The 21743-nt window shown below is 44.7% G+C and overlaps 1 protein-coding gene across 1 annotated transcript in view; it reads left to right on the top strand.

The window, feature by feature from the left end:
* LOC121271616 (platelet-activating factor receptor-like) overlaps positions 1-18487 on the top strand; it is a 67156-nt gene extending 48669 nt beyond the window's left edge. The window contains exon 2 of the mRNA XM_041177661.1: positions 18436-18487. Within this exon, the coding sequence (XP_041033595.1) occupies positions 18436-18437 (2 nt within the window). The 3' untranslated portion in view covers positions 18438-18487. The remainder of the gene's footprint in view (positions 1-18435) is intronic.
* The last annotated feature ends 3256 nt before the right edge of the window (positions 18488-21743 follow it).

The raw sequence follows: 21743 nt of genomic DNA, 5'->3' as shown, positions 1-21743 counted from the left end.
AAAATGGAGTTGTTTGGAGTGGGGAATGTGACCTTTTAGAAAATCTGCCTGGAAACAAGCTTATGTGACCTACTTGTTATGGTGACAGTCAAACTGAAATTTATTCAAAGTCAGTTGCAAGTTTTAACATCGGCATACAAATGAGGCGGAAGCTGGGTTTACTACTGCCCAGACTCTCAGGGTCAGACAAATCAAGAGCTTGGAGAAATAAAAACCACTACATGTGCTGTGGTACCAAATAGGAAAAAAGGATCAATTTTGGGTTAACCGCCAAGCAGAGTGTTGACAAGGGCAGATTTGCAGTTCGAAGAGTTGTGAAGAGCTAAAGACCACAGAATCTCCAGAGGAAACCTTGCTCCTGGAAGTTCATTTGATTATGCTCAACGGGTTGAGAGAAGAGGACTTTGTTTAACAGGATGCTGAAAGATTCATCCTGTTAAAGCTGGGAGGAGTTTGGGATTTTATTCACAAGACAACAATTCTTTGGAGAGTGTGGTGTAATGTATAAATGTGGAGTGGGGTTTTTGGTTGTGTTAAGATGTTAATAGAGAATGTCTTTTCTGTGGTTTAGTGTATTTGTTGCCTACTAAGTAAAGTTCAGTGTATGTTGATTTTGGTGTGTTTGTGAAATCACATTGTATGATCCTTTGAGTTGGTCACTAATAAATGCATATCTCTTTTAAAAATTTATCAGATTCCATGGGAATTGTAACAACCTAAGTAGTGAGTCTCCAGGAAGTCACAAAGATGAGGGTCTGCCCTATCAGCAGACAATTTGTACAGATCCAGCTGACACTTTTACACATTCCTCTCATCTGCAGAGCTCTCTGCATGGCCTGCAGACCATTGCTCCGCTCACCTGCTTTGTTTTATGATATCCTCCAAGATGATTCAAGGTCTCTCTTCTCATCTACACTTTACAAAATAATGTCATTTACAGTATATTGTCTTTCCATATTAGTCCTCCTGAAGTGAATCACTTCACACTTCTCTGCATTGCACTCCATTTCATCATTCTGCCTATGTCAGCCTGAGGACTACAACATTTTGTATCACCTGTCAACTTTATAATGTTGCACCCCAAACCACAGTCCAGATTGTCATAAAAATTAAAAAGAGTAATGAACCCAGTAATGACCCTTTGGGAACACCAATGCAAACCACCACCCAGTCTGAAACACATCCACTCTAAGGCAATTCCATATCTATAACACAACTCTGCTCTTAATTCCATGGACTTCTATCTGTTGGGGTAACACCACTCCTCAAGTCCCTTGATGAAGGACACCTCATAAGATGTTCGGAATCAGTGGAGAACATTGACTTCACAGACTCAAGCTGAAAGACATGGGGCAGAATCGTCCCAGACTTGCACTAAGTGCGGTGCAGTTAGGAAAAGGATGTTTTTCCCACCGACTGTAATGCCGGCTTTTCAAGCCACATCATCCCATATTTGCCTCATTAATAATGCATTCCTGGGAAACATGCTGGATCGCTGGTGGGGCAGCCTCTTAATCACCCGCCTGCTGTCACCTCAGGCCTTCAGTAAACCGGGCACCATATTTAAAGGTTGCCTCTGCAGAGAGCTCGCACTCGTCAAGGGATAGGAAATTGCTGTGAACTGATGGCTGCCAAAGGGAGGAAACATGCTGCCCCCAGATTTAGCGACGCCTTCCTTGAGCACCTATTGGTCGCAGTGGAGGTCTGCCATGAAGTTGTCTATCCCCATTCTGGGCAAGGACCAGCAAGCAAGGTCACCACTCCAGCATGGAAAAAGCCTGCAAAATAGGACAGCCATCCAGTGCAGGAAGAGGAGGAATGGTCTCATCTGTTCCTTCAGGGTAAGTCATTCTTCTCATCACTCTCAACTCACACACTCACAAACCCATCAAACATCCACAAGGATCTCACACCTCAAGGGACAACACCACTAACTCTCACACGACTCTCACATCTCCATCAGGCTCATAACTTCTGGAGCTCACATCCTCATCCCATCCATGGCTCCGCTCACCACACAAACATTCCACACTTTTCATGTAGGAGAAGCTGGCTCACAAAAGCAGGGAGAGGTCCTAGACTAGGGTGCAGTGGCTCACATTAGGCCCCTCACTCACTTTGAGGACTGTGCCATTGCGCTGACTGATGAGGAGATGGGCCGTGCCTGTGAGAATGGTGAGGTTGGCTGCAAACACCCACGTGAGGATCCTGCAGCACATCATCCCTCTCTGAAAGCAAATGTGAGTGCTCTTTCTCCGGCTTTTCACTTTGCTGCTATACACTATTTATATCTACTTTGGTTCACAGGGAGCTCTGCCAAGTGACCAACACCCTCAGCCAGCCAGTCCCTCAGTTCCATCCAGCCCCACATCTCCAGCCAGGAGGACACCCCCTCCATTCAATAAGCAACCTGGAAAACCCATCACAACGCTTACCCACAACTTCCACCAGCGCAGAGACACATACCTGGCTGGGACTTAAATCTAGAGCAGGCTCGAGTTCACAATCTCGTAGTCACTGCATGGACACATGTCTGCAGCAGGATGGGGCAGATTCATCTAAACTCCCCACTTGGAGGAATGCTGGGGGTGAGGCATCTGTGAGGTCTGAGTCAGATGACGAGCCTTTGGATTCAGCCTTCCAGCTCATTGTGGAGAGTCAGCAGAAGGCTGGGGAACATCATGCAGACCTGTTAGAAGCCCTCAACATGGTGGCACATGAGTCAGAGGAGTGCGTACCCCTGTTTCTGATGAAGTGATGCCAGCATGTGCACATATAAAGGTCTCCCTGCGAAGGATGGCAGATGCCATGGAGACCCTGGTCCAGCAGAATGCGGAGATCCACATAGACCGGCATTCCATCATGGTAGCCAAGGGTGAGTTCCTACAGTGACAACATGAGAGGGAAACAGGGCATCTAGACGTCCCTCCAGATGCTCCTTCCCCTCAATGAGTCAGGCGACAGCCCTCGGGCACCCGAAGGGAGGAGGAGCAACAGTTGGACACCCCTGGATCATCCACTCATGAATCTCGGAGGCTGTCTTCTCCATCCGAGTTCCTTTTGCCTTTGACCGCCTCAACCTCATCCTCATCCTCTGTCATTGCAGAGGGAGCAGCTGGCCCAAGGCCCTCAAGGCCTTGGCCCTCCAGACGAACCACACTAGAACACCAGAGGCAACAGGGCCAACCATTGCACAGGCTGTCTCCACTCCTGCTGCAGATGTCAGGGCAGCACCTAGATGAAGTAGCAGGCCTAGAAAAGTTAAGGGCTTCTGAGCACAAGTGGTTGCACGTACGAACAAATTTTGTCATTTTATAATCTGAAAATATATTCATTTTCACTGAATAATGTGTAATCTTGTCTTAACGCTTCATTGACAGGCTTCACGAGTCGTCCCCTGCAAGCCCCCCCACTAGCAGTTCAGCTGCACACAGCCAATCCTTGAATGATTCTGGAGGAAGAAGAGTGAGTGCAGCAGGGCCTTTCGGAGCCTCGTGCGAGCACGCTCCCACGTACCCACGCACATGGATCCTTTCTCTATCACACTCATCTCACTGTCCCAAGCATTTTCAATGCTGCCTGCTGGGGTTCTCTTTCTGTTGTCCATCTGAGCTGACCTGCATCTCCACCCACCCACTGATCGTACTCCCATGCAGCACCTGTGCTCCCCCAACACTAGGCTCCTTTCACTTTTGAGTTTAGAAACATGCTGGTTGTTAAGTATGTTTTCAGCTCCCCTGTCTTTCCCCCTCCCTCAGTCACCCATGTCCTTTCCCCCATCACTGTTAACCTCCCTGGCATCACCTTCCACCTCCCCACTGTCACTACCAACTAGAATTGTTTTCTTTCCAGGATGTCCAGGTGAACGTGTACATTCCCTACTTTCCTGAGAATCCCACCCCCTTCCACACTGACCTCCTCAACCTCCTCCTTCACATCCCCAGGGTCCATGTCAGCCTCCGAGTCCTAGCAACCACCCTCGCTGTCCCTTCTACTGCTGCCGTCGCACCCTCACCTCCCCACCCTACTGGCTTACTCTGTTCTGTATCATACTATTCCCTCCTACCATGCCCAACCTCAACTTCACTCCCCAGGAGCCAGTCATCAGCCCCACAGACCCGTCCCTTTCACATTCACCTGGACATGCTCCCCCAGCCCCACTTACGCTTTCCTCCACTCTTACTCCTCCCCCCTCCAAACTCCCTCCTCTACCCAGACTCTTTCCTGCCCCAAGAGTCCTTCCCCCACCCTTACTGCTTCCTCTCCCTGGATTCCTGCTCCCCTCCAAACTCCTTGCTACCCTAGAAGTCCTTCCCCCCTCTGAACTCCTTCCCTTATACCTTTCTCCCCTCTTAGACCGACCTCCTCAGTTGCCACATTCTCCCCTGTTACACCCTCCTCCAGCTGGACTCCATCCCCACCTCCCAAACTAGCCATGGTATACTAGGCTATGGACTTAGTGCTGGAAAATGGGATTAGAATAGTTAGGGACTTGTTTGACCAGCGCAGACTCAGTGGGCCGAAGGGCCTTTTTCTGTGCTGTAGACCTCTATGATCCGATGACTCTATAACCTCAGCCCCCTGAGACCTTCACCCCTCCCAACTTCAACCACCCCCCTGTACCCCTTCCTCTCCCAGTCAAATCTAGGCCTTCCTCTCCACCCCCTTGATGATCTACCATAGCAGCCCATGGCCAAGACACTGATGTCCCAAAGCAGACCCCAGACATCAAAGGTGACCTCCAACATCCCTGAGCTGCATCACAATGAAACCGTGTCTATATAAAACTACCCAGCGTGTGACAAAAGTGTTCCTCCAGGGTCCCTTAGCTCTCAGGCTCCAGCATCTTCTGCACCTCGGAAGTCCACAGTGTGAGCAAGGCCCTAACGGTAAGCCTTGGCTTCTGCATGTCTTGTCAAGACGTGTTCTGGTCTGGTGTGTTTCCCCGCCGATATGGGCGATAAATTTGACGTGGGTGGATGATTCCGGCAAGCAGGCCTTATAACGAGATGCAAATGCATTAAAATGATGTACCCGACAGCCCGCCATTGACGGGCGTAGTGGACGATGACAAACTGGTTTCACGATGGCCTGAAACTGAGTTTTGGGCTTCCCGCCATGTTGTCCACTCATGCCCACCATGACCTTCTTTATTTCAGCCCTCTACTTTCTATACTTCTCTTGGCTTTCTACAGTATTAAGCTTTTTTGTGACTGTATACGCTTTCTTTTTCTGCTTTATCTTACCCTGTATTCTTCTGGATAACCAAGGGGCTCTAGGTTTGGCAGTACCATGCTTTTCTTTGTGGGGACACGTCTACACTGTGCCCAGAAAGTCTCACTTTTGAATGCCTCCAAATGATTTGACACTGTTTTCCCCTCTTGTAGCTGCTTCCAGTCCGCTTTCGCCAACTCACCTCTCAGCTTTGTAAAATTTGTCTTCCCCAATTTAGAACTTTAACTCCTATTCTCTCTTTGTTCTTTGCATAATGATGCTAAATCTAACCATATTATGGTCACTATGTCCAAAATGGTCCCCCACTGCTACTTCATCCACTTGCCCAGCTTCATTTCCTAAGACTAAATCTCAAATTGCTCCTCCTTTCATTAGGCTTGTTATGTACTGGCAGAAAATGTTCTCTTGAAAGCAGTTCAAGAATTTTGTGCCTTCTGTGCCCTTCACACTGTTCGCATCCCAATTGATATTAGAGTAGTTGAAGTCCCTGACTATTACTGCCCTGTTGTTTTTGCACTCAGAAATTTGCTCTTCTAACTCCCTTCCGCTATTTGGGGGTCTATGGTACACTCCTAGCAGTATAGCTGCCTCTTTTTAAATTTCTGAGCTCAACTCAAATGGCCTCATTTGATGCCTCATTTAGTATATTGTCCCTCCTCACAGCTGTAACTGATTCTTTATTCAATACTGCCACACCCCTGCCTTTTTTATCTCCGTCTTATCCTGCCTGAAAACTCCATATCCAGGGATATTGAGCTGCCATTTTCCCCCTCTTTAAGTCAAGTTTCCGTCTGTGCTCTCAGCCCATCAGCTTTATTTGCTGCACTCCTTGCATTAACATATATACTTTTTAACGCTGCCAACTTCCTGTGCTATACACATTTTAATCTGTGATTCTTCAGTCTTTCAGAGTAACTCACTAATTCTCCATTTCCCGTTCCCTGCTCTGAATTTGCCCTCAGGTTCCCAGTCCCCTGCCAATCTAGTTTAAACACCCCCCAACAGCACTAGCTAATCTCCCTGTGAGGATATTTGTCCCAGTCCTATTCAGGTGTAAATTGTCCAGCTTGGTATAGATCCCATCTTCCCCAGAACCGGTTCCAATGTCTCAGAAACCTGATGTCCTCCTTCTTTACACTAGCTTTCCAGCCACGTGTTCAATTGCTCAATTCTCCTATTTCTGTACTCACGTGCATGTGGAACTGGGAATAATCCTGAGATTACTGCTTTAGAGGTCCTGTTTTTCAATCTTCTTCCTAGCTCCCTAAAATCTACTTTCAGGACCTTATCTCCTTTCCTACCTAAGTCATTGGTACCAACCTGAACCATGACCTCTGGCTGATTACCCTTCCTCAGAAGAATGTCCTGCCGCTGCTCCATGACATCCTTGACCCTGGCACCAGGTAGGCAACATACTATCATGGAGTTACGTCTACAGTCACAGAAACACCTGTCTGCTCCCCTTACTAATGAATCCCCTATCAGTGCTGCTCTTACCTCTTCTTTCTCACCTCCTGTACAGCAGAGACACCTGTGGTGCCACAAACCTTGCTCTGACTGCACTCCTCCAAGAAACCAATGCCCTCAGCAGCATTCAAAACAGAAAACTGATTGGCGAGCGGGACCCCAGGGGGCTCCTACACTACTTGCCTGGTTCTTTTGGACTGCCTGGCAGTCACTTATTCCCTTTCTGCTTCCATGTTCCTCAGCTGCGATGTGACCTCTCTGAATGTGCTATCCACGTAGCTCTCAGCCTCGCAGATGTGCCACAGTGACTCCAGCCACCGCTCAAGCTCTGAATCTCGGAGCTCAAGGTTCTGCAGCTGGTGACACTTCCTGTGCATGTGGTCGTCTAGGACACCAGTAGTGTCCATGACTTTCCACATACTACAGGACACATATTACACACGACTGAGCTGTTCTGTCATGGCTTCAATTTACTTCCCTTAGGTTAACTTTGTTTTACTTTGATCTACTTATTTACTTTATTTTACCTGGCCTTGACTTAACTTTACTTCCCTATTGCTTGTGTTTCTTCCTGAAAGCCAAATAGTTCCTCCTTTTAAAAAGAATGTGTTTTTCTAACTCTCAGCAGCTTGAAGACCCTCCCTAACAGCAGTTTCTCACCAACCAATGAACTTATGTTTCTCCTGTGATGTCACTCCTGAATGTTTTCAAAACTCGGCCCTCTCATGTAAGTTTTCAACTCCTGGTTCCCTACAGGCTGAGAAAGATAAAGAAAAAGAAAAGATCACTTCCCTCCCCTCTTCACCACACCCCCTTCTCACCAAACTCACAGTAATTCCACTCTGTACCATTAGCACTCCATAACAGTGAATTTAACCTCTCTTAGTTATACTACTGAGATTCAAATGAATCTCCTATCTGCAGCTACAAAACCTAGATGAGGCCAGTTCCTTAATTCGCTGACTTCACCTGCTCTCCAGCAGAGGGCTTGATTTGCTTGATTAGCCCTGCCCAAGTCTATAAGAAACTTAAAACAGTAAATTTAAGTAAGGTGCTAAATTGCAAGAAAGCAGTACTAGATTTGATAAAAGATTAACCCTTAAAATTTAACTCCCTTCTCATCAAACGCGCAATAATTCCACTCTGTACCAGTAGCACTCTGCTTGACTGGCTATCTGATTGGTTAGCAGGAACAATAGTCCCAATCTCTGCTTATTCAGGCCACCCACAGTGTAATGTCGGTGTGGGGAAGCCTTTTTTAAAGTCAAATCAACTATTCATATGGGTGGGCAAGCAATATGCCTTCCTGTGTAAAATTCAGCCCATGGTTACTATTATTAATTACAATCTTTTGCCATAAAATGTATAAATCAGTGTTGTGTTCCTGCAGATATAAGAGATTTATTTATATATGGTATCAGATGGTGCCTAATCCGTAAAAGGATTGGACAAACCAGAAGTGTTTTCACAAAATTAAGCAACGTTATAAGAAATTTCAACTTGAGTTTTGAAATGAGAATCCATGCAGTAAATGTTATGTCTAGTCAGTAATGAACTATGGATGTGAAGCTTGGAGCATCGGGAAAGAGGAAGAAAAGAAAATCAACAGCTTCGAAATGTGGTGCTTAAGAAGGATCCTCAGAGTTAGTTGGGTGGAGAAAAGAACTAATGAAGAAGTACTGAATGAGGCCATAATAACAAGGGAACTCTTAAATAATATCAAAAGCTGATATATCAAGTTCTTCAGGCATGTTCCATACAGAAGGGTTGGAGTCCCAAATCACCACTGGAAGATTAATGGAAGAAGAGCAAGAGACTGACACCGAAGGAAGCATCTAGACAACTTGAAAGACCTGCTTAACCACAACTCCACCAATCAGATCATCCACTGTTGCAATGATTGGAAAGTTTGGAAGACCATGGTCACCTACCCAACTCAGCATGGCACTTCGATGATGAGTCACTAATAAATCCAGTAACAATTCAGGAGAAATTTCTTTATCCAGAGAGTGGTTAGAATGTGGAACTTGCCACCACAAGGAATAGCTGAGAATAATAGCATAGATATGTTTAACAGAAATGTAGACATATACATGAGGGAGAAAGGAATGGAAGGATGTGCTGATAGGGTTAGATAATGAAATGTATGAAGGAGGCTAATATGGAACATAAACACTGACAGAGTGCATTCTGTACTGTAAATATTTTATAATGTCATTTGATGCCACATTTATTAAAAGGTATTCCATGAACTGGTCTTCTGCTCGATGCATCCTTACATGTACAGATCATTACATGATCATTCATCTTTTCACCATGCTGTGATTTTGAATTTCTAGTTCAATAGTTCTGCTAGCTTGCCCACTGGGTTGAAACCAACCTTTACGATGGTTTGACCAAGAGCTTGTTTTTACTTTTAAGTTTCAAAAGACAACAGTTAACACAGTGCCACTAGTAACTACATTCCACAAGTGCCCTATCCAATAGGAGGCCGCCAATAATGTAGGCAATCAACACTATATATTTTTTTATTCTTACATGGGATGTAAGCATCCCTGGCAAGGCCAGCATTTGTTGCCCATCCCTAATTGCGCTTGAGAACATGATGGTGAGTTACCTTTTTGAACCACTGCAGTCCATTGGGTGCAGGTACACGGACAGCTCTTAGGAAGTGAGTTCCAGGATTGTGACTCAGCGACAATAAAGGAACAGTGATACAGTTCCACGTTAGGGTGGTATGTGACTTGGAGCGGAACTTGCAGGTAGTTGTGTTCCCAAGGTTCTGCTGCCCTTGTCTTCTTACATGGTAGAGTTCACGAGTTTGGAAGGTGCTGTAAAGAAAAATTCTAAGGGGAGGCCCCACCATCCGTGGTTAATTAAACATGTTAAGGAAAGCATCAACTTGAGGAAAAAGCATACAACTCCGCAAAGATGAGTGGCAGGACAGATGATTGGACAGAATATAAAGAACGGCAGAGAATGACTAATAGTTTAATCAGGAGAAAGAAATTACAGTATAAAAGGAAGCTAGCTAGAAATGTAAAATGGATAGCAAGAGTTTCTACAGGTATTTAAAAAGGAAAAGAGTAAGTTACGTGAGTGTTGGTCCTCTAGGGAGTGACAGTGGGCAGTTAGTAGTAGATAATAAGGAAATGGCGGAAGGAATAAACAAATATTTTGCTTCTGTGTTCTTCACTATAGAGGGTACAAAAAATATTCCAGTAATAGTGGCAAATTGGGAGAAAGGAACTTGGTGGAATTGAAATCACTAGGGAAATGACACTGAGCAAATTGATGGAGCTGCAGGTTGGCAAGTCTCTGGGTCCCAATGGATTACATCCTAGGGTCTTAAAAGAGTTGGCTAATGAGATAGTTGATGTGCTGGTGTTAATTTTCCAAAATCTGCTAGATTCTGGAAAGGTTCCATCAGATTGGAAAGTAGCAAATATAACCAACCCCTCTATGCAAGGAGGGAGGCAGAAAACAGGAAATTATAGGCCAGCTAGCTTGATGTCTGTCATGGGGATGTTATTAGAATTGATCATTAAGGTGGTTATAGCTGGGCACTTAGAAAAGCTCAAGGCAATAGGGAAGAGTCAGCATGGTTCTGTGAAAGGCAAATCATGTTTAACCAATTTATTGGAGTTTTTTTGAAGGAGTAACATGTGCAGTGGATAAAAGGGAGCCTGTAGAGGGACCGTACTTGGATTTCCAGAAGGCATTTGATAAGGCACCACATCAAAGATTATTACGGAAAATAAAAGCACATGGTGTAGTGGGTAACATATTAGCTTGGATAGAAGGTTGGCTGGCTGGCAGAAAGCAGAGAGTATGCATAAATGGGTCTTTTTCTGTTTGGCAGGATGTGATGAGTGGAGTCCCACAGGGGTCTGTACTGGGGCCTCAACTTTTTATAATTTACATCAATGACTTAGATGAGGGGAATAAAGACATGGTAGCTAATTTTGCTGATGACACAAAGATAGATAGGAAAGTATGTTGTGAAGAGGACATGAGGAGGTTGCAGATAGATGTAGATAGGTTGAGTGAGTGGGCAAAGATCTGGTAAATGGAGTTTAATGTGGGAAAATGTGAAGTTGTTCACTTTGGCAGGAAGGACAAAAAAGCAGAGCATTACTTAAATGGAGAACAGCTGCATAATTCTGAGGTGCAGAGGGATCTAGGTGTTTTACTACATGAGTCACAAAAAGTTAGTATGCAGGTACAGCAAGTAATTAAGAAGGCTAATGGAATGCTCTCTTTTATTAGGAGACGGATTGAACATAAAAGTAAGGATGTTGTGCTTCAGTTATACAGGGCATTGGGGTGAAACCACACCTCAAATACTGTGTGCAGTTTTGGTCTCCTTATATAAGGAAGGATGTAAATGCATTGGAGGCAAAGGAGGTTTACTAGATTGATACCTGGAATGAGTGGGTTGTCTTATGAAGAAAGGTTGTACAGGCTAGGCTTGTTTCCACTGGAGTTTAGAAGAGTGAGGGATGATTTGATTGAGGTATATAAGATCCTGAACGGCCTGGGCGATAGACCTCTTGTTCAAGAAGGTATTACAATTAGTACAATGGTCACCCTCATGGCAATAGGGCAGCCAGAACTTCACAACCCCCTCACCCCCGGCTGCTGGCTGGCCCTGGCTTCCCCCTCAGTGCTCCTTAAGGACACCTGGCCACTGAGGTGCTGCCACTAATATACTTCCCTCGGCTACTTCACCAACCCAGGGGTTGGACTTCATTCCTACCAGCAAAATCCAGCCCATAAAGGTTCATTTCTCACATTTAATTGGAATTAATTATGAAATCTCACTTTGAGTAAGCTGATAGAAGCAAATGAGGCACCCTGTACCCCAAATGTTCATGTATTTTGTGAAGAAGGTCTGGGGAACAGAATGCAGGGGCTGGATAGTAGTGAAGTGAATGATTGTGATACACAGGACAGAGCTATCATATCTAAAGGTCAATTACACAGAGAGTACTTGGATGATATAAATTCCAGAGGTTTGCAATGAATAGAGGGATGCGACAATTGTGAGCCACGCAAGAAAGGCTACTGGCAAGTTTAAATATTATTTAAATGCTCGAGATGATTGCCAAGAAATGAGGTTGATGGATTGGCAGAATTGGGTGAAAGAGTGGAGAGTAGAAAGTGCGGTGCAAGTAATGATAGTGGATCTGGAAGTGACTCTTGTATCAAAAAATGATCACAAACTGGAGAAAGAACCTCCAAGAATGCAAGAGGGAGATTTCACAGAAGCAGTTCCGACAGACATTAAAGTAGAAGTAGAAGCTGTACACTGAAAAAATTAGATAATAAAATAAAGGTCACAGATGTCTTGGATCAGAACTAAAAGTAGAAGTTTCATGATCGTGAAGCTTTAGTGGCTGCCGGTAAACTTGAGGATAAACTAATAAGAGAGGCAAAACAAAGGGAGCTAGATAGTTGGAGAGAGATAGGAATTTATTCTGTTGTACCAGCTAAGAGTCAAACCAGCCTTGTCACTTGGTTGGATTTGTATTGAAAAGTACTTATAGAGGGGACTTGTAAGGTTAAAGCAGGGCTGGTTTCTGGGGCTTTGTGCAGGCAGCGGACATATGATTCTATTTATCAAATATTTTAAGTGAGATTCTATAAAAGTGATGTACTGAAGATAGTATTGAACCCATTGAATGTTTTGTGGATATTCATTCCTAGTGGGATAATGTACACTCTGCAAAGAGCACAAGTGAGAAAACAGATTGGCTTCACTGGCCTCAAACAAAATTTGGAGAGAAAGAAAAATTAAACGGATGGATGCAAATTATCAACTGTCTGACAAAAAGAAATACATGCTCAAAGAAATGTTTGGGGTCCTGGAAGAAATGCATCGCACAATGCCATGTTTCGTACAGAATATGGAGGCGTCTGAATTAATTTCTTTTGAAATTTTTGTTGTACATATAAACTCTAATTTTTATTTAGACAGAGAGGAGAATCTGTTAATTATATACGAACTGTATGAAGGTGGTGAGCATTAACTGGGCATTCATTTGTGTCCCTATAAATAGGAAGAGGCAGAAACTGTGGTTGTTGGGTTAGGAGGCGCATATTTGCACATGTATATTTGTGAATAAATGTCTATGAAAGTGTATAAAGATTGTCTCTAGTTCTATTCTTCACTACCTGGCTTTCTGGAATATAATAGGGACTAGGATATTGAAAGTGGAGGTGAGGGTGTGGTCAAGTTGATTGTTAGCTGCAGAAATGTTGTGATATGTGAAAAATGGCTGCCAAATTAGATAATCTATGTTTTTAGTGATGTTGTTTGAGGAATACATTTTGGAAAAAGGCAGTGGGAAGAAATCCCTTACTGATCTTTCTATACCATAGCAGGATATTTTATGTACAACTACAACTGAGGGCAGAATGGGCCTGGGCTTAATGAAGCTTACAGCTTTTAGAGGTTCAATTTCTTTGGTTAGTATTTATACTGCTTTCAGCTAGTTCACAAACCTGACATTGCAATGAATTGTACACTGAAATTTCACAGTGAGTAAATGTTTTAGGTGACTAACAGTAACATACAGAGAACATGCAATATTATTTTAAACTATACTCCTGCAAGGCACAGTAATAATCTACACATAAAGGACATCATTATTCTAAATGAATGTTAACAAGATCACTCACTACTTCCTTAACAGGGGAAAGGAATAAAACACCTGCCATCACAACACCAGATGCCATTACTAGATTAAAGAGAAAGCTATGGTTAGGAGTTAGTGAGATTCAGAATAAACACAGAGAGCAATTCTGTCCAGAGTAAAACTGTTGTATAGACTGATAATAATGGTGTACATTTATATAATGCCTTTAATGTGGAAAAACATCCCAAGGCACTTTAGAAGGAAGGGAAGAACACCACTATACGCTCATAAAAAGAGATACTGAGTCTAAACTCATGCTGACTAGTGTGCTTAATGAATACATGGAGATTTTTCAATGCCAATGGTAGAAATATTTTTGAAAGGACACTGGGGGCAGAATTTTACGGCCCCGTTTCAGTGGGGACGGGACCGTAAAATGCAGCGAGACATTCTAAACCTCATTGGCTTTGGTGGGAATGTAAAATCCCACTGCCATAAAAATTTCACCCTGGAAGTTTCGACATAGCGCAGCAGGGAGAAGTGAGTCTGTTGGAAAGCTGGAAGTAACTTGGGACCTGTTCCTGTAATCTTACACATCTGCCAGAAGTGCGAAGCACAAGAAAAAGGGTTGCCAGAAGTGTCTTAATTGCATTACTTAGTTAATGAAAAAAAGTGTGGCTTAGTTGATTTATTAGTTGTCTATTAAATAATGATTAATCTATGTTGATTTTAATTTATTACAATAATAGTCTTAAAACATGACATCTTGTCCTTTGGTTATTTCCCTCAGTCAGTGGGAATTTCATCTCTTTTAAAATGGTTTTTGGTCTCTTTGGGGATCATATTGAGGGCTCTTGTGGAATTTTTAAAAATTTAAATGGGAATTTGAATTCTGAGGCTGTAAAATGGGTATACAAGAATTTTCCAGAGTTTAAACAAACAAAATTTTACATTTACTTTTGCTGCATTCGGTGAAGAACAATATGGGAACTTTCAATTATCTGGCATTACTGAAGAGAGATGGCCTGTCTGTTAGTACATTTCAACAGTTAACAAAGGAAAGAGAGAGAAGAATCAAGGCAAAATGATTTTGACAGATAGTGACAAGCAATAATCCAGAGTCTGGAGAGCAGAGGGTGCAGGCTTCACTACAAGGCTGGAGTTATGAAATTATGAAGCACAAGGATACCGATGTTGATTTTTCTAGACATGAGGAGCCAGCTAGGGTGGAAATGGATTGACTGGATAGATGATACCTTTTATGAAGGCATTTAGTGTAAAGGATGGATGCTCGTGACTTTGTGCAGGAGAGGAACCAGGTTTCTGTTTTCTGGATTAGCTCATGAAGGGTAGAGATGATGAATGTGTGGCTCAGGCTTTCAGCAGTGGAAGTGAGGGTCTCAGCCAAAAGAAGATAATGTTGCAGAGGCAGATGACAATGGTCTTCATGCAGGACCAGATGTAGGGTTGTAGGATGAGGGTTGCCAATTCTGGTGGACATACTTCTGAAGGCTTCATTACACAACTCCTGTTACCAACCACCCCAATCCCACATTTCCACCACTGATCACCCAATTTGTCCATTATTGCAGTGCACTGCCTTGCCACATTGATTGGAAAGCAAACAGGCTCTTGATTATCTGATCAGATGCTGCTTGACTGTCAGTCAAACAGCACTTTTCCCCAATCTCTAATATTTTTAAACTAATAAATGAACGTATTTAAAGTAAATGATAGGAAATAAGATTTTTTTTAAGTCCCAATGGTTTTTCTCGCAAATAGCTTGTGGTAATGTCCTGGAGATTAATATTTAATTCCTACAAACTCCAGGATGATTCTGGATGGTTGGCAACCCTCATGTGGGACATTGGTTCCATGTAGAGCATAATAAGTGAGGTTGGGTGGCCTGTGTCAGTCTGAACCCTAAGGCCCAATGAGGAGGACAAGCAGGTCTTGGAGGCAGCTGAAAGAAGGTATGATAAAGAAAATATCAAAGTTAAAATCGACTTAAATGTTTAAGTAAGATATAAATGGAAAATACCAATAGTTGAATAAATTGAAGAGAAAAACTTACTGTGCCACTTACAGAAACAGAAGTGAGCCAGCAGTACTTAGTGTTGGGAGACCTGAAAAGTAAATCAGTTACTAGTTTAAAAGCATTTCTAAGTTGTACTAGGAACCTTCCCTGTCTCAAGGAATTAAAGAAGAATATTCTACACAATGCTGAGAGAAACCTAAGAAGTAAACCATCAACAAATTGAATGCGTTTTTCATTTTCTTTGAATGCTTTTGTAAGTTAAAAAAATATTGGAGGTAGGGGTTAAGGTTCTTTGACTGACAGTCAATAATCCAAATGGGCAATGAAGGCTGTTCAACTTCTGATTAGCAAGGGTGATGGTGCAATGTGAGGTTGGAAATGTCAGGCAGCCAAAAACGGGAGCGTGGGAGAAGGGCGGTAGGAGATTGGAGAAAATGTGATAAAACCTCTTGGAATAGTTTTAAACAGAGGTGGAAATTCCCCAACTCTTTCCCAGCTATTAACCCAGTATGTCAAAATTGTGACTTGCAGATATGACAAAATGACACAGACAATAACTGTGATTATGCTGAAGGCAAGTCAGAATTTGCACTTATGGGTAGAGCAGCTCATCTCCAGTGAAAGGATTTGGAAAGAAGTTTGTAAATGATCTCCCAAGAGACAGGAAGACAAGTGTTCTTGATTTATGGCTGAACATTATTTAAATGTGTGCCTTCGGCATGGCTGGCAAATAAATAAATATCACAGTTACTTAAAATAAATTCCTGTACTGTGTATAAGGGAGCAGTTCTTTTCTGTCTCTCTTTGATTTATTCTCAGTGTTGGCTTTGCTGGCAAGACAGCATTTACTGCCCATCTCTAGTTGCCTTTTCACATCGCAGAGCGTAGACTAAATGTCCTTTGCTTTCTGCCTGCCTTTTGAAAACTGCTTTAATTCGCTGGTGGCGGGCCTTCCTCATTGTAATAGATTGATACAACGTAGGTTTACTAGGTCACATCAAAGGACAATTAAAACTTGAGTCACTTTACAAAGCAGACCGGAGCAGGATGGCAAATTTGCTTACCTACAATATGTTGCTAAACTAGTTGGGTTTTTACAACAATGAGACAACTTCATGGTAACATTTACTGATGCCAGCTTATTACTTCCAGACTTAAAGGAAAATTAAATTCAAATTCTCAAACTGCCATGGTGGGATTTGAGCTCATATTCTAGCAACACTACTACTACACTATTACATCACACTTTTTTAATAATAGAGGTTAAAGAAATACCCAAAATTTCAGATTAACCTTCTCTGATTGGTGTCTTTCCTGCTTTCCCAAATAACTCTGGCCAGAATTTTCCAACCCTGTTGGCGTCTGGAGTTATGGAGAGCATGAGCGGCAAAATGGCCAGAAGGCCAAAAATCAGTTTTAGACTGTTGCGAAACCAGTTTGCGATCGTCTGCTCTGCCCGTCAATGGCGGGCCATCTTTCCCACTGCCAGAGGCCAAGAATGTCAGTTTAATACATTTGCATCTAATTATAAGCCCAGCTTGCCGGAAAAATCCCCTCCATGCTGGATCATCCAGGTACCAGGCCGATGCGTGACTTGCAGATATGACAAAATGACACAGACAATAACTGTGATTATGCTGAAGGCAAGTCAGAATTTGCACTTATGGGTAGAGCAGCTCATCTCCAGTGAAAGAATTTGGAAAGAAGTTTGTAAATGATCTCCTAAGAGACAGGAAGACAAGTGTTCTTGATTTATGGCTGAACATTATTTAAATGTGTACTGCCCGACATTTCCAACCTCACATTGCACCATCACCCTTGCTAATCAGAAGTTGAACAACTATACATAAGCGACATTCACCTGCTGAGCTGCACTTCTTCAGGACTTCAAGGTTCGTTTGACTACCTTTCTTCAGACAGAACTTGTGGTCATTAGCGCCAGGCTTTGCAGGCAGCACCACATCACTTTTAGGGGGTCTCATGGGCAGGTCTCTACCTTCCAGGCCAGCTGTAAGGGAAGGGTGGCTTTTCAATGGCTGCAGGGCGAGGGCTTGCTTGGGAAAGGGGGAGAAGTGGCCTCAGGTGAGGGAAGAGGCTGCAGGGTGAGGCCTGTACTGGGGAAGGGGGGGGGGTATCCCTGGGAGTGTATAGGGGAACATGTTGATCTGTGCAAGTGTCCTCAAGATGGTAAGGGCTGAGGAGGCAGTCTCCAGAGGAGATAAATCCAGATGGTGATGTGAAGGGTGTGTGTGTGAGAATGGGTGGTGATGTCCCTTGAGCTGGTGGTGAGTGAGATGCCAGTGAATGTGTGATGGCCCTGTGAGTGTGTGAGTTTAGAGTGATGAGATGGTTACCTTACCCTTGAGGCACGGATGAGATCATTCATCCTATTTCTGCACTGCATGACTGACCTCTTGTGTGCAGCATTGGCACTGATCACCTTTGCCACCATCTCCCAACCAGAGTGGTAAAACTGATGGGCCTCCTGTGGCCAGAGCAGGGTTAGAGGACATTGCGGCGGGCCTCTATGGTGTCCAGGAGGCATCCCAGGGATGTGTCACTGAATCGGGGTGGGGTGGGGCTGCTCCCTTCTTGGCTTTTGGGTCATGTCTTCACCGGTGCCCTCCTGGGCTGCAAATATTGAGAAGTGTACGCGCAGCTGCAGTTTAAATATGGCGCCCTGCATGATGAAGCAGTGAGGTAACGGCGTGGTGGACAAATCGGAGACCACCCGCCAGTAAGACAGCATGTGGATGTATAATTAATGAGGTGGGAATGGGATGATATGGCACGAAAACCCGCCATTGCGGCCAGCGAGTTAAATATCTGCTACTGCACTTTGTACAAAGCTGGGATGATTCTGCCCTCTGAAGCAGTACTGATGAGTACTGTGTTTACAAATAATCTGCTTGAAAAATAGTTCGAGTTCAAAACTTGCACTAAAGGAATGAATTATTGTAACATTAATCTTGCATTTCTATTTTTGGGCACAAGGTGGCTCTGTATCATATTTTCTCCAGCTAATAATGTTCAATATTTCCCCTCTTCCCACAGGATTGCCTTCACTCCCAGCTGCTGCCTCTTCACATTGCTGCCTTTTACATCCGCTCTCACGCTTTTAGCCCTAATTACATTAGGCCGTAGTGCTTGATCTGTCCTGCTGTTTTACTTCCCAGTTCAGTTAATGTTCTGACCTGCTCAAAGCCTTGCCCACCTTGACTTATGCAACAACTTTCTATCCATTTCCTGGCCTTGCACTTTCCAAGCCAACCCATATAAAAAGGCCCACTTTCAGCTCCTGGTCACAACTGCCCCTGGCCCTGCTCCTGAGCAACAATCTACTCTAATTTTACCTGGAATCTTTTATGTCCATTTTAAAGAGCCGGTAGGGCCTCAGCGAGATGTCTCAACTGAAACCTCCCTGAAAGGATCACTTGCTTAGTGTTGCACAGGAGTGTCGGCCTGGTTTAAAAACAAAAAAGCTGCAGATGCTGGAAATCCAAAACAAAAACAGAATTAGCTGGAAAATCTCAGCAGGTCTGGCAGCATCGGCGGAGAAGAAAAGAGTTGACGTTTCGAGTCCTCATGATGAAGGGTCATGAGGATTCGAAATGTCAACTTTTTTTTTCTCCGCCGTTGCTGCCAGATTTGCTGAGTTTTTCCAGGTAATTCTGTTTTTGTGTTGGCCTGGACTGTGTGCTCAAGTTCTGGGGCGGACTTGCACCCACAACCTTCTCACTGAGAGGTTCTGACTGAGAGACTGAGAATGCAACCATTGAGTATAATGTTTCATTTCTGTGTGAGCTGGTGCTTAATTTCCGGTTTTTATAGCCACGATATCTTTCCTGATTTTAAAGCAATTGGCTCTTGCTGATCTTTAACTAAAAAGCTATTGGCCCAAATCTTCTGATCAAGATCAGAAACCCCGGGTGGAATCGTCCCAGATTTGCACTAAGTCTGATAGTGGGCGGGTAAAACAATGTTTTACCTGCCAGCCGCAGTGGCGACTTTTCACACCATGTCATCCCAAACCCGCTGCATTAATTATGCATTCCTGGGAAATACACTGTTTCCACAGCAGGCGGGCTCTCATTCGCTGCTGCAGCATGCCAGGCGCCATATTTAGAGTCCATCCCTGCACACACCTCTCAGCGCTTCCAGCCCACAGCTGCTGCAAAGAAGACATGGCCCCAAAAGGTAAAAAGACTGCAGCCCCCAAGTCCAATAACGTGTCCCTCCAGCACCTTTTGGACACAGTGGAGACTCGCCGTGATGTCCTCTACACCTGCCAAGGCCACAGGATGGGCAGCAACATCACTAATCCAGCTTGGGAGGCAGTGGTCAGCGCCAACACCCTTCAAAAGAGGACATCCACCCAGTGCCACAAGAGGATGAATGATCTCCCACCAGGGTAAGTTACTCTTATCAACACTGTCAACACACACACTCACAAATCCATCACACATCCACAGGGCCCTCACTCACCGTCAGTTCAAGGGACATCACCATTCACTCTCTCACACACATCTTCTTGTCCTCATCCCTTCCGTGGGACCACTCACCACCCACACAGGCCAGGCATACTTATCATTTGGCCTGGCAGGCGTTCTGCTTACACTCTCTCCATCTCTATTCATGCAGGACAAGCTGGCACACAACAAGAGGGAGAGGTCGCAGACAGGTGGAGAAATGTCTGAAATCAAGGTCCTCACAGACTTTGAAAGCAGAGCCACCCAGCTGGCCGGTTATGACCGGGACCGTTCCTGTGCTGTTGGTGAGGTCAGCAGTGCACTACCAAGTGAGGATCCAGCAGTGCAACATCCATCAGACAACCATGCCGTGAGTGATGTGTCCTCTTTCACAGGCCGTTGCCATGCAATAATTATCTCTCCTTGCTTCCACTGGCACATCTGCCAATCAACCGACAGACTCCACAACATAGGGCCTCCAATCAAACCCTGAAGAAACCTCTGAGGAGGAATCTGGAGGCATCCTCCTTGAAGTCCTGTCAGAGCACTCACCCACACTCTCCACCAATGCAGAGTCGTACATCTCGGTGGAACCTGGCTTTACAGTAGCCTTGGGATCACAGTCTGTGAGCACATTGCACTGTCTGATCTGTAGCAGCCGGTGGTAGAGATTTCCCAGGTCTCCGGCACTTGGAGGATTGCTGGAGGCCAGAAGTTTGCTGAGTTAGCTTCTGGACTCGGTCATATCACAGTTGCTGGAGCTGCAAAGGCAAGCTCGGGAACACCAGGAAGATATGTCTACTGCACTCCTCAGATTGCAAGGCACCATGGAGGAGTCCTTCCACCTTCAGTCTGAGGTGATAGCGCCGGCATTCCAACGTACTGAGGTCAACACTGGCAGGACAGCGGCCGCCATGAAGATCTTGGTCCCGGATGTTGCTCCTGCACTGTTGCGGGGGCTTAACTCCATCACTGATGCCATAGTTGGCCTCCAACAGTGTGTATGCAAGAGGGGTGCAGGGCAACTTGATCTCACCCCTGCAATCCCTTCTCTTCAAGGAGTTAGTGAGGGGTCCTTGGGCATCCATTGGGAGGAGGATCAACAGATGTACCCCTCCCGGGGCCATCCATCTGGGAGTGTCCAGCCCATCCAAATCCCTTCTTCCTGTGACCTCAGCAGCTCCACAGGCCGAGGAAAGTGTCATTGCCAACAGCAGGATCCCGAAAGCAGGCCAGCACATCTACCCATCAGCCCAACAGAGTCCACAATATAGAGCCTCCAAACAAACTCCGAAGAAACCTCTGAAGAGGAACCTGGAGGCACCCTTCTTGAAGTCTTGTCACAGCGCCCACCCACACCCTTCACCAGTGCAAAGTCTCGGCCCTCCATAAGACACCCACCGAGCTCATCACAGACAGGGCGTCACAGTCAGCAGGCTGCCTCCATCTCCACTGTGGATGGCCAGGGAACACCAAGATATAGCGGCAGAGTTAGGAAGGTTAAGAAGATGCAGTTATATGGCCTGGGCACAGATCTTAATCACTTGTACATAATGTTCACTATTGTTAATAAACTCCCAAGAATGTCTCCCTGCCTATGGCTCCTTGTTCTGATGAACAGTGCTCATGTCACTCAGGTGTGGAACCTTTCTGCACAAGATAAAGGCAGGTGTCTCAATCCAGGGCCTCTTCCCTGTGTTCTGTGCAGCCTTCAGACCAAAATGATGGTCCGGCCTCACATTCCCTGGACACATTAGTGAAGCCTGCACCTCGATGGTGATTGCCATTGTTACCAGAATGTCGTGGGCAGGTGTCACAGAGTTCTGTCATTCTCTCTGTGTGCTCTCAGCATCTTTAAGGTGAAGCTGGCCCCCATCTCTTCAGTATCTGTGA

This window comes from Carcharodon carcharias, chromosome 2, assembly GCF_017639515.1.
Source record: "Carcharodon carcharias isolate sCarCar2 chromosome 2, sCarCar2.pri, whole genome shotgun sequence".
NCBI classification, from domain to species: Eukaryota; Metazoa; Chordata; class Chondrichthyes; order Lamniformes; family Lamnidae; genus Carcharodon; species Carcharodon carcharias.
This window is presented reverse-complemented; position numbering and strand designations above follow the sequence as displayed.